This window comes from Vipera berus, assembly GCF_964194415.1.
Source record: "Vipera berus genome assembly, chromosome: 3".
Taxonomy (NCBI): Eukaryota; Metazoa; Chordata; class Lepidosauria; order Squamata; family Viperidae; genus Vipera; species Vipera berus.
In genome coordinates, this window is record NC_138204.1 from 74,038,140 (window position 1) to 74,051,781 (window position 13,642).

General features: G+C 37.6%; 1 protein-coding gene across 1 annotated transcript in view; it reads left to right on the forward strand.

Annotated features, from left to right (window-relative positions):
• LOC308666503 (serine/threonine-protein kinase TNNI3K) overlaps positions 1 to 13,642 on the forward strand; it is a gene marked incomplete at both ends in the record, with an annotated part of 226,850 nt that overhangs the window by 15,614 nt on the left and 197,594 nt on the right. Inside the window, 3 exons of the mRNA XM_081325369.1 lie at positions 1,649 to 1,734; positions 2,557 to 2,654; positions 3,113 to 3,223. Coding sequence (XP_081181495.1) covers positions 1,649 to 1,734; positions 2,557 to 2,654; positions 3,113 to 3,223 — 295 coding nt within the window. The remainder of the gene's footprint in view (positions 1 to 1,648; positions 1,735 to 2,556; positions 2,655 to 3,112; positions 3,224 to 13,642) is intronic.

Genomic DNA, 13,642 nt, shown 5'->3' on the forward strand with positions numbered 1-13,642 from the left:
CTCCTCCCAAAGTACGGAAGGAAAACTGGCCGGGGAAAGTGTATAGAACTCACTTTAAACTAGGAGCAGACAGAAAAAAAAACATTATCTATGTTTTAGCCTCTTGCGTAAAAATAAAAAAGAACTTTAATTTATAGTTTTGATGATTAGACAGTATACTGTAGATCAGTGTTTCTCAACCTCAGCAGGTTTAAGCTTGTGGATTTCAACTCCGTTCCAATTCTGGGAGTTCAAGTTCACACAGCTTAAATTTGCTGAGGATGAGAAACTCTGGGATAGATTATAGAAAGAAGAGTAATATGATGTAGCTTTGTAGAGAGAGGTTAAAATATATTTGTACTTTTAACTGCTGTGAAGAATATTAGAAGCCATTCTTTTATATCGTTTTTCTTTCATTTCTTTTTTCTTCAGCTTGTTACACTTTTTCCTTTTTCTTTGATTTTTTTTTTCTTTTTCTCCCTTAAAAGATAAAGGTAAAGGTTCCCCCACATATGCGTGCTAGTCATTTCCAACTCTAGGGGCTGGTGCTCATCTCCGTTTCAAAGCCGAAGAGCCAGCGTTTGTCCAAGGACACCTCAGTGGTCATGTGGCTGGCATGACTAGATGCCAAAGGTGCACGGAACACTGTTACCTTCCCATTGTAGTGGTCCCTATTTTTCTACTTGCATTTTTACGTGCTTTCGAACTGCTAGGTTGGCAGAAGCTGGGACGAGTAACAGGCACTCACGCTGCTACGTGGCACTCGGGATTCGACCCACCAAACTGCAATCTTCTGATCAACAAGCTCAGCGTCCTAACCCACTGAGCCACCGCATCCCTTTTTTCTCCCTTACCTTATATATTAGCTTTTTCATTTTTAATCTTTTTAAAGAAAAAATAATAAACATCATATACCAAAATTTGGAATTTTTGGTAGATCAAAATTATATGCAAAAAATAAACCAGGGGAAAACAATCTGTGCCCCTTCAAATGTTGATTTTACACCTAGTATTTCATTACTATTGCCCATCTGGATGGATCTGCATGGAAGTCCGTCTTACAACATGTGTAAACTGAACCATGGTCTTTCTTGATGCTTCCCCAGATTCAGGAGGGTTGGCATTAGGCCAACGTTTCCTCCTGACCCTACCAGCTTTCTACAGAAAGATTTTGTTTTCCTGTAAAAAAGCAGTCTTTTTCTGACAAGAAGAGAGTGACAGGATATACAAACAATTCTCAGAATTTATCAGTCTTTTATTCTATTGCTTGAAAGGTTTGAACAGAAAGTTGGGGGAAATGGAATGTGATGGATTTCTAGAATTTTCAGAATGAGGTATGTGTAATAGCCAGCAGAAGTGAGGAAACTGAATTTAGCACACGCTACTTTGACAGTGTCATAGTCAGTGGCAGCCTAAGCTTGTTTGATCTTGAAAAGACTACCTAGGATTGAACCCATTTAGTACTTAAATAGGAAACTATCCCAAAATCCTAAAGCTATGCACTAAGCTAGGGTACACTAAACTAGGGTGCAAAAATCATAAATAATCAAAATGTTGTTTCCCATATCTTAAGAAATTATGACATATTTTCTCCTCTTTTAGAAATTTCCCAATAAATGAAAACATGATAACTAGAGTTATCTATGAAATCTTTTTTTTTTACTTGCAGTTCTGATGAAGCTTTCAGCAAAGTGAATTTAAATTACCGCACAGAAAATGGGCTATCTCTTTTGCATCTGTGTTGTATTTGCAGTGGTAAGTACAGTATTTCAGCCAGTATCATCCTTGTTGCCATGCTTAAATATTTTACTTGTTCTTAACAAATCACAGCAAAACTATTTACTATTTGTTAATTTTCAGCACTAAAGTGACCTAATCGTGCACAGCGATCAGGTGACAATATCAAAATAGAGAGTATTACTGGTGGTAGATGATGATAATGATGATGATGATAATAATGATGATGATGATGATGATGATATTTAGAAGAGCCATTTTTGGGGCCCTATGCATTAAACTCAGTTACAAATTAGAACAGGGACAGGGACAAAATTAACAGAACCATAGAGAAGAAGCAACCATTATATTAGTTTTCTACTAATATAAAAATGGGTTGATACTGTATTAATTTTAATAAAGAAATAATAGGCTACAGATTTTATAATATCAGTAGTGAAGAACTGATCCAATGATGTATGACAGAATGTCTTATAAATGTTATGATCTTTTTCATCATCTTTGGTCTTCCACACAAGAGTGTTGTATATGTACATGCAGAATCTATTCTGAATCACTTAATCCTCCAGAGCATATCAGAAGAGCTACAAGGGGTATAGACAATCTATTGCATGGGAATATATCATTTTATTAGTCAAAAGGCACAATGAACTTCATTCCAAGTATTGTTTAATTGATATAGCTTATTTTCCAATGTAGCATTTAAGGGAAGTATCCAAGTAATTTCATTAGACTTCTAAATTTAAATGTATTATCGGTACTAATCTGAAGGATAGGCACTTTTATCTGCTTGTATCTGATATATTTAAGTTACTTCTGTGGCCAATATTTATTTCACAGGACATAAAACACATATTCGGACCCTTATGCTAAAAGGGCTGCGTCCCTCTAGGCTGACAAGAAATGGATTTACAGCTCTGCATTTAGCAGCTTACAAGGTAAACAGGATTACATTAATTAACTGTATCTGATTTCAAATGAGCTTGATTCTCATGTTTCCTGGAGGATATTTTTCTCAGTTATCATTCCATGATAAACTTTAATCAAGGGCAATTTCCATTAGTGTGATAACAAAAATATGGCACCTAAGACAATATCACATTATTGATCCATCTAGCTCAGCATAATCTTTACTAGCCTTTGCCAATCTGTTCTCTGGATGTTTGTGATTTCAGCTCTCATGATTGTCAGCTAGTGTAGAAAATTCTACTATCAATATACTTGTTTGGAAAACAGCAATCTCTATTCAATAGCTGTAGTTTTCCAGGTTGTCTTAGGAGTCCCTTTATCAGACCTACTGGAGATGCTTGGAACCTTCTGCAAACAAAACATGTGCTCTACCACTAAACTTCCCATAAGATTTTTCTAAATAATTATGTACTTTTCCAAATTTCAGGACAATGCAGAACTTTTGACAGCTTTACTGCACAGTGGAGCTGATGTCCAACAAGTTGGTTATGGAGCGCTTACTGCTCTTCATATTGCTACAATAGCTGGTCACCACGAGGTACGCTTCTTTACATGTATATGTTTTGTAATAATAATTAGGATTAAAAACAAGATAGATATACAATGAATTGGGCACAGTGATGGTCAACCACATCAAAATGATATCTGTGACTGAGTGCTGGAAGCCCAACCCTTTTGAACACGTATCACACATTAAAAGGAGTGGGGCTTCAATTATCCAATGGTATCTGCCATTTTGATGGTGATCTAAAAGTGCTCCTTTGCATTTGAGCAGACTTCCTATTGATTAAGTAGACTTACCTTTCATTTAGGGATGGTTCTGTGCTGCTAAACATTACTGAGAGTATGTTTCAAGAAAAGAATTTAGAAATGTTTTTAAATTTCTAAAACAGAATTTTAGAAACATAAAGGTCTAAATCACCTTAAAAATAATTGCTGTTTTCTAAACAGAAATGCCATCTGCAAATGTCTGATGCATAAATGTTTTTATATAATTTTCTGCTGCAAAATTAAGATACATATGACCTAAAATATCTATGAGTGCCTGGAGACTGTATATAGTCTTGGATGAGAAAAAGCTGTCTCTGACTCAGTCTTACCATGATCAAGTGGCCAAGAGTGTTTCAGCCAACCAGATCAGGGCATATCTGAAGTGTATGAAGCACTGACTGAATGCCCCTTTTAGCACACTCTGATTGGCCTGTTAGAGAGAACACTCTGTTGTATTCTCAGAATGCCAAGCTGTGCATCAACTTCAAGCAGGGAGTGGAAACAACAGTGTGGATGGGCCATTAACTACACATTGGACTGATTCAGATGATATGCTCACTATGGTTTATGGGCCTATCATGGATGCAGTTGACTGCACATGTAGCTCCTTTCTCTGGCTTTGTCAGGCCTGCACAGCTTGCCAACTACCATTTTTGGATTTTTGTCTCATCTGCCAAAATCTCTAATCTAACTAGAAGGTCTCTAACAGAGGGTAGAAGTTACAAGCAGATAACATCACAACCACAAAACAAATCTAAAACCAGCCAGCAATGGCCATTGGGAAGCTCTGCCTGGCTGCAGGAAGATGCCAGCTCATACAACTACTTGTCTTCACAACAATCTATAAACTATGGTGAGCATATATTCCCAACACAGTTATCCTATTACTCTGTTACATTTATCAGTAGAACTTCAGTTTTCAGTTAGAAAATATACTGTGGAAATTGTTAATTTATCTGTGATCCAAGTACAGTGCAGGTGAAACAGATAACAGACAGATGATAGATGAGAACTTGCTGCAGGCCTCTAAAATTATAAGCAAAATGTTTCCACAAGTTCAGTTTGTAGCACAGATGGTAATATATAAATGGATTTGTAACACTCTTTCTTCCGTCTCAGCTTGATCTAAAGCCTGATCAGTCAGAAAAGATAAACATTTCTGCCAAAACAATCTATTGCTCAGCTTCACATATTGTATTTTTGTTTACAGCTGTAAACAAGTGGTGTTGTGAAAGTACTGTAGTCTTTCTCTTATGATTACACTACTGAGTTATAACCTCTGAGGGTAAATCAAAGGCTGCTGTAGTAACTAGAAAGTTGTTATCTTTTGAAAATGTATTTTACAGCTAATTCTGAACTCTCCTGAATTCCTTCCTGGAGTAATCCAGATGGAGTTTGGACCTATGTTCTCTTGGAGGACTCTTGTGACCCTCCTAATATTTTTTTTCTGTGAACCAATCCAAAATCTTATAGCAATACAAACTTTATAGTGCCACACATATTACTTACTGTGTATCTCTTTAATCGTTGCCTTGTAAATGTTCCAATATATTCTTTTTAGTACAGATAGTACTCAACTTACAACAGTTCATTTAGTGAATGTTCAATGTTACGATGGCATTGGAAAAAGTGGCTTATGACCATTTTCCACACTTATGACCATTGCAGCATCCCCATAGTCAGGTGATTCATATGCTTGACAACTGACTCACATTTATGAGAGTTGCAGTGTCCCAGAGTCATGTGATCCCCTTCTGTAACCTTCTGACAAGCAAAGTCAATAGGGAAGCCTGATTCACTTAAAAACCATGTGACTAATTGAACAACTGCACAGATTCACTTAACAAATGTAGGAAGAAAAGTCGTAAAACGGGAAAGTCAGTTAACAAATTTCTCACTTAGAATCATAAATTTTGGGCTCAACTGTGGTCACAGGTTGAGGACTACCTGTACTTCTGAACTGTCATAAACAAAATAATTTTTTGTAGTAAAAAGTTAACATATATACCTCAAACTGAACTCATGGAAATCTTTTCATGAAATCAGAAGGAAGAATAAAAACTTAAGGGCATACACAAATGAAATTTCATTTGTAAAAACAGTGGTGTCCACAGGAAGTCCAAAAATGTCAAGAAGGTGACTGAAGCAGTGTGACTGAAGTCTCACCCTTTAGTATGCGACAATGTCACACTCACAAAAGGGTTAAGATCAAGGTTAGGCTTTGATTGTGTTGTTACCATTTCCATCTTGACATTTTGTACACACAGACACATATCTCCTTCGATATTGCTTGATAAAAAGAAGAAATAATGTATCACTAAGATGGCACACATAATAATAAAAGTTCAAAAGTAGTACTTTTCTTATGCCATCTGGAGTTGTATGATAACTGACTTTCCTGTTTTTCTTTGAAGATGTTCACTTCTCATCTAGAAAGCTTCTTCAGCTCTGAGCTGAAAAAGCTTCTTGGGTGAGAAGTACAATGTCTTCAATCAAAAACAAGAAAATCCAGTTCCCTTGTTAAAAAGCACCTTTGGGATAATTATGACCTGGTTGACTGAGAATCTCCATAGAGAGATAATAGAAAGTATTTCATTTTCCTAGAACTCTTCAGCAGATAGAATGGTTCAAAATCAAAAGATATATATTCTAGACCAGTAGATGACCTCTGCCAGTAGTTTCATATAGATGTTGAAAAGGAGGGAATGAAACCTTGTGTCACCCACAAGGAGGAGCAGGGGAAAAATCTCTCTCCATTGCAAAAGGCGGTTCCTGATACAGAAAAATTAAAAAACCATTACAAGAGGAAAATGTTTATAAATATACCTACCGTGATCCATTTGTCCAAGTCTTCCCAAAACAGGGATCACACAAAACAATCCCTATTTTAAAATTCCTGGTGGAAATATTTAATAACAGCAAATCAGCCAAATGTTCTGGTAACATTATTTGCAAACTTACATTAATCAATAATGTCCAATGGAACATTCTAGTTTTACTTTGAAATATATGAAAATGTATTTTCACATATTATACCTTCCTTTGTTTCTAGGCAATGAGAAGGATGTGTTTTAAACACAATCTAATTGTCATTCCCTTTTGAAAGGAAGAGAGGAAAAAAATGTTTATCTAAAGAGCTCTCCTTGTCACTGTCACAAAAGCGAGCATCTTGTCGCTATCTTTTAAGCTTATGTGTATATTTACATATACATGTGTGTGTGTGTGTGTGTGTGTGTGTGTCTGTCTGTCTATCTATCTATCTATCTATCTATCTATCTATCTATCTATCTATCTATCTATCTGTAGGTCTTGGCGTATTCGGGTCTTTTCCCGTGTAAGATTGAGAAGCTGAAGACACCAGCCTGAAGATGACGAGTGGGACCTCATCGAAACGTCGCCAAGACACTCTCAATCTTACACGGGAAAAGACCCAAATACGCATATATATATATGTGTTTGTATGTATATATATATATATATATATATATATATACTGTATATATAAATGCTGTTTTCTTATTGACGGTAAATGTGACTTTATAGACTTTATAGACTGTTGTAAATTATTGTTATTGATGTGCAATGTTCCCTATTTCATACCTAGGTGGAATTGGATAGATCAGGGTCTAAAATGATGTCAGTGTGATAAACTGTTCTACCACTTAATAATGATTAGAAATGCATCTAAGAACTGGAAAAATGTAGTTTTACTTTCTTCTCCACCTTTAGGTTGTTATATGTAGATTAACTAATCAAATTATCCAACTTTAAGACTAGTTTGAATCACTTATATTAAAACTCTTGGTTCTATATTAAGATGTCCATATGTTATATTTTTGTTCATAGATTATAACATATATTGCATATTATTTCTTATTCTCAAGATTTAGTTATATAGTAAGGAAAAAACAAATTCAGGTCAGCACTGAAAACGTATGAGGTCAGTGTGTGCTGTCCCTCAAGTATCTGAAATAATCTTTTTTTTTGTCTGAGAAATATATCCTTTCTTCAACTGAATGTCAGCTTGACATTCAGAGGACAATCCTATGCATATTTACTCAGAATGCAGCCTCACTAAGTTTAACGGAACTTAGATCCAGATAAATGAGTTTAGGACTACAGATTTAGTAGTCTTTCTTAGCAAAAGATGGCTCTTTTTTCTATCTTTATAGTAATATATAGACAGAAGGCACATACAATATCTAAGCATAATATATTCATGTTTGTTATATCAAGTATGAAAGCTGCACACACATAAAATTTGGCATGTGTTCTTTCTGAATTAAGAAATGCAAGAAGCAATTTATTCAGTTGCTAGCTAGAGCCAAGGTTGACTAGGAGGATATCATTCATATTTAGTATTCATATATCAACAAAGCTGTAATGTCACAGCATAACTTACATTTCTGTTTATATATGATATTCTTACAGTTAAGATAAAGTGCTTCCTAAGCCACAGTGGCACTTTTATTATTAACAGGGAAGTTTTACTGAAACATTCCATTAATTTAAAATTCTTTTTGTTTCATTGTGACTATCTCTTAATCTCAAATCCTGGACTACTGCATGTTCATTAAAATCTAGTTAATTTCTGGGATTATTTAATTTTCCTCATCTCTTGTAGTCAGTTGTGTGCTACCTGGGAATGAAATCATTCACTGTGTAAGAACCTTATGCTATCATAAATTTAGTAACAGCTGCAGCTCTGGCGTGTTGGCAGGTTTGGATGAAATAATGAGATGAAATCCATCCAGTGCATAATTAATATGCTTAGTATTTCTGCTTGTATTTTATACAAAAACCAAGCCCAACCAAATGGAACTACATTTAACCCAGAATTAATTATTCTTTCCACATTCACATCTTATTAGAAAGAGAAATCAAATCTGCATGCTGATAAATATGTTTATATGTGTTCATTAAAATACTGGGGTATTGCATATGGGCGTTTTCTACAGTTTACACCCATATTAAAAGAATGGGATGATTCAGGATGAAAAGAGGGATACAACATTATAGTGTAGCAGAATATACATTATGTGTAGATAGGAGTGTCACAGGAGGTTTGCAAGGAAGCAATTAATGACATGAGTCTGATGACATCATCACACAAATGCTACAACTTGTATAATTGCATCAAACATCATTTTATACGCACACACACACACACACACCATTTGCAGAATGTGTGTGATTACAATATCATTTCTATGTCATCATTTTGATATTATCATGGTTACTTACAGATGCTGCAGAGAGCAAACAGTTCTCAGCCATGTGATGTCTATTGGCCTAGAACTAGGGCATGAACCTCTTCTGCTTTGTTAAAAAAAATCAAACTGAAATTGAAATTTGTATCACATTGCCATCCGCCACCTTGATTCCAGCTCAATTTAGTTTGATTGCAACTATGTCAAGAAGCATTTTGTATAGAACTATATAACACATTTGATACTCTTTGATTAAATGAAGGCTCCGACAATATGGAAGAGCAGTTGGGTGAAGTCAGAGGCACTGTCAGTATCTTGAGAAAAATTATCTGTCTTCTGATTAAAAAAAAAAGCACCAAAAAGCCAGTTTGGTCTAGTTAAGGTACCAGGCTAGAAAATGGGAGACTGTGAGTTCTAGTCCTATCTTAGGCATGAAAGCCAGCTGGGTGACTTTAAGCCAGTCACTTTTTCTCAGCAAACCCACTTCTCAGAACTGTGGGAAAAACAGGAGGAGGAAGGATTAATAGGTAATGTTCATAGCCTTGAGTTATCTGTAAGAATAAGTCTAAACACCATAATATACAGTAATGATACAGTTCTTTTCACAGCATTAAAATTAGTACTGCTGGAAAGGCATATAGAGAAAATACAGTGAATATCACAACATGTATACAAATGCATAAACAGTATAGTGTACAAATATTATTGTGACCTCCCTGGAATAATGTCTGGTTTTAGACTTTTCTTCAGTCACTTTCATGGTGCTACAACCTCTTCCTAATGGGCAACCATCATAATTATCTGTTCAAAATCTGTTCACATGAATATTGACTATTACATAAAAGCATTGTTGCTATTACTTACTTAATTAATTAAAGAAACAAACAAACAAACAAATAAAATTCAGGAAAAATGTATCAATAAAGTAAAACAAAACTCAGCATACAACTTAAAAAGGCAAAACTTATATTCAAGGGAATCAGACAGCATCATTAAATGTAAGTAAAATTTCAACAGAACAATATAAACTTTGTTGCTTGTCTAAACCATAAGAGATACTATAATGTAGTTTGTCCTATAATTCCTTAGTACAGGTAGTCCTTGATGTATGATCACTACTGGGCCAGAATTTCTGTTGCTAAAATATTAATAATCACTGCAGTTGTTGAGTGAATCACATGGTCATTAACTGAACCTGGCTTTCCCCCCACTCACTTTGCTTGGTGGAAACTGGCTGGGAAAGTCGTACATGGTGATGACATGACCTTGGGAGGCTGCAGCCATTGTAAATGCCTGCCTGGTTGCCAAGTGCCCATAAGACCAAGGGGATACTGTGATATTCGTAATTGCAAGGACAAGTCATAAGTCACCTTCTTCAGCAATGTTGTAAATTTGAACAGTTGCCAGATCAATGGCTATAAGTCCACCACTACCTGTGTAAGCGCTGTTAAAAAGCTCTGATGCAGGCGATCCTATCCTGATGTCAGGTGGATGATCTAGATTCAGTTTATCATCATTGTCTTTAATTTCCCAAAGTACACTTGAAGTAGCTCGATTCGAGGACATTGTGGGAAAACCGGATAATCTGTTTCAGCTCCAAGTACACCCAACTGTTCTTATGCAGAAAAATTGGCCACCAAACAGCCTATTCCTGTAAACGTACTACTATGGAGACACATTATTTGGGTTAAGAATTTCTTCTTCAATCCCAAACAAGAAAGAATTAGAACTTTAACATTTTTTAAAAAATAGTTTAGCTTTGTGTAACTTTCTTCCAAGGATCTGCTTCAATTTTAAATGAAATTAGTATGATCTGTGTTTCGAAGGACATGTGAGGAGGAGGAGGAGGAGGAGGAGGAGGAGGAGGAGGAGTATCTTGCCACTCAAGAAAGCTCATATCCATTCTACTATGAATTCATTCTATGCAAGTACAGCAATTGTTTTCTAATTTTCTCCAAGCATTTAGTTGTGCTTCAGGATACATTCCAGCATAGCAATTGCCACTTCATATAGACTGGATTTTGCCTAACACTATAGAAATGCTTAACCACCTATGCTTAATTTTGAAAACAGAGTGAACTGCACTCTTTCAGCAGCAACATCATGTGGTAAATAATGAGCTGCCAACTGGAGTTACAAGAAGAACAATAAGCATTATGAACCTTATATAAAGAATCTACATCTGTCAGACTGTTATAAGAATTAACTGAGCCAAGTGATTTTTCTCCCCTCTTTCTAATCTGAGCTTTGGCTGCATACAAAGTAATTGAAAAGCTGGAGAAAAGGGCTCCACAGTTGTACTAAAGGAATGTACAGTAAAACAGTGCTTTGGGGGGGGGGAAAGGAGGGGGGGAAACATCAGTAAATGTTGGTATTGCTCACAGGTTAAGTACTCATTTTTTTTAAAAAAAGGTGTGTGCTAATTTTTATATGTATATTTTAGGTTTATTGCATTCTGTAAAATTTTGATGACAAATAAAAACGGGGGGAAGGAGAGTGTTATGTAAGTAGCTTTAGTGCAAAGAAGGTTCCTTTGAAGCGGGAAGCCTGGGTGCAATTATTGGCTAACGTTGTAATGGCGGGAAAGCCCAGGCTAGGGATTGGATACAGTTCAAACGGCTCGAGTATATAAGCCGTAGTTATTTTGACAGTTAGTTTGTTGACCTATGTGTATTAATAAACCTTATTGTTCTTAAACCTCACTGAGTCATTCGTCTGTCTGAACCTAACAAGTGGTGACGAAGGTGGGATAGACGGCGGACTAGTGAAGGATCGGCGACAACCAGCTGAGCGTAGGCGGTAAATTTAAAATACACAGTCAACCGCAAGCGGCCGCGGCGGAATAAACAAACCTCTGAATGGCGCAACTTGGCTCTTTAAAAGAATTTGATCCAAATTACCCAGAGGACTGGGAAGAATATGTTGGACAGGTCGAAGGGTTTTTGCTCGTGAACGGCATAACCGACGACCGTAAGAAGGCGGCTGCCTTATTAACTATCAGTGGCACACCCGTGTACCGGGTTGCCGTTGGACTCTGTCAACCGTTGCCGGTATCAAGCGTTTCGTACGCTGACTTACTGGCCAAATTAAAAATACATTTTACGCCGAAAAGATCAGAACTCTTTTGGTGGCGCATTTTTGAAAAACGAAATCAGAGACCGGGCGAGTCAATCACAAAATTCGTTGCTGCGGTCAGAGAAGCAGCGTTACGCTGTAAATATGACAATCTCGAAATAAGGATTCGTGATAGAGTGGTGCTGGGCTTGCGAGACGAACAGTTACAAAATCGAATCATCGCTAAGCCCACCGGCGACTTACAAGAAGTCCTTGACGAACTTTTGACGTATGAATCCACTGGAAACTGCGACACCCCCCCCCCGCAATAGCATGGCTACTTCATCCGAAATAAACTTAGAAAGCCGTGTGGACAGTGGGGAGGTGGACCAACAATGGGAAGCCGACATAGCCGAAGTCACCAGAAGGTTCGGAAAAATGGCGGCAAAACCATCCCGCAGCGAAGGACCAGAACCGAGTCGCCGATTCCAAGCAACAGCACCACAACGACAATCGAGAGACAATCCAACAAGACTGCGCGACAGCGACATCAGATGTGGAAGCTGCGGGGGCAACCACCCCAGAGCAACATGCAGATTCCGCTCTGCTAAGTGCAGAATGTGCGGGAAGACTGGCCACATTCAAGCCATTTGCCGGGGTCGTTCACGTGACAATCGTCTACACGAAATCGACGTTTGGGCCGAAGGTAAGGTAACCCCTTACTATAGTGGCAATGAGACCCCTAGACCTTTGGCACAGTACCCCAACCGCGGGGAGGTGGCGCGAGTCAACCACATAGGAAAGCCTAAAATAAATCATATTCTAAGACCAAAATTAAAAATCTTAGTCCAATTGCAAGGAATTCCTTGCAAAATGGAAGTTGATTCCGGGGCCTCGGTATCAATAATTTCCATCGAGACCCTTAAAGTTATCGAACGTAAAAGTGGCCAAAGAATTCCACTCAGTCCAACAAAAATTCAATTAGCTGACTTCCAAAAAACCCCAATAAATATTAAAGGGAAGGTCAGTTTAAAAGTTAAGTATAAAGGGTTTAATGGCTTCTTAGACTTATTAGTCACCGAAGGCCATAGAACCAGTTTAATTGGACTTAATTGGTTCCCAGCTCTGGGAATTTGGGTTGGGGGAATAAATACCATTAATAATAATAAGACCCTCAAATCTGTCTGCGATGAATTCGCAGACGTATTTGATGGATCTTTAGGGAAATATAAGGGGGCCCCAATTAACTTTAACTTAGACCCGTCAGTTAAGCCCATCAGGCTTAAGGCCCGACGGGTGCCTTTCGCCCTGAAGCAAAAAATCGAGGCCGAGCTCGATAAGCTTGTAGGCCAAGGCGTTTTAGAACCGGTCGAGGGTGGCTTGTGGGAAACACCAATCGTCACACCCCTAAAACCTAATGGGGATGTGAGGATTTGTGCTGATTACAAAGCCACCCTGAACCTCGGAATGAAAAAGCATGCTTACCCGGTCCCGACGGTGAAACAGGTCCTCGCCACGATCCAGGACGGCGCCATATTTGCCAAGCTCGACTTGGCGCAGGCGTATTTGCAACTTACTGTTTCCAGGGAAGCTGCTGAAGCTCAAACTATTGTCACCCACAAGGGGGCGTTCCGAGTCCACAGACTGCAATTTGGTATTGCAGCAGCTCCAGGCATCTTCCAGGAGGTGATGGAGAGGACTTTAAAGGGCATACCTGGTGTATGCCCTTACTTTGATGATGTCCTAATAGCTGGAAGAAATGAAGAAATTTTAGCTGAACGTCTGGAACAGGTACTGGGAAGATTCAGGGAGGCTGGACTTAAATTAAAAAAGGAAAAATGCTGTATTGGAGTTAAATCCACTGAATTTTTAGGATTTAGAATAGATGAAAAAGGAATCCACCCTACAGCTGAAAAAATTAA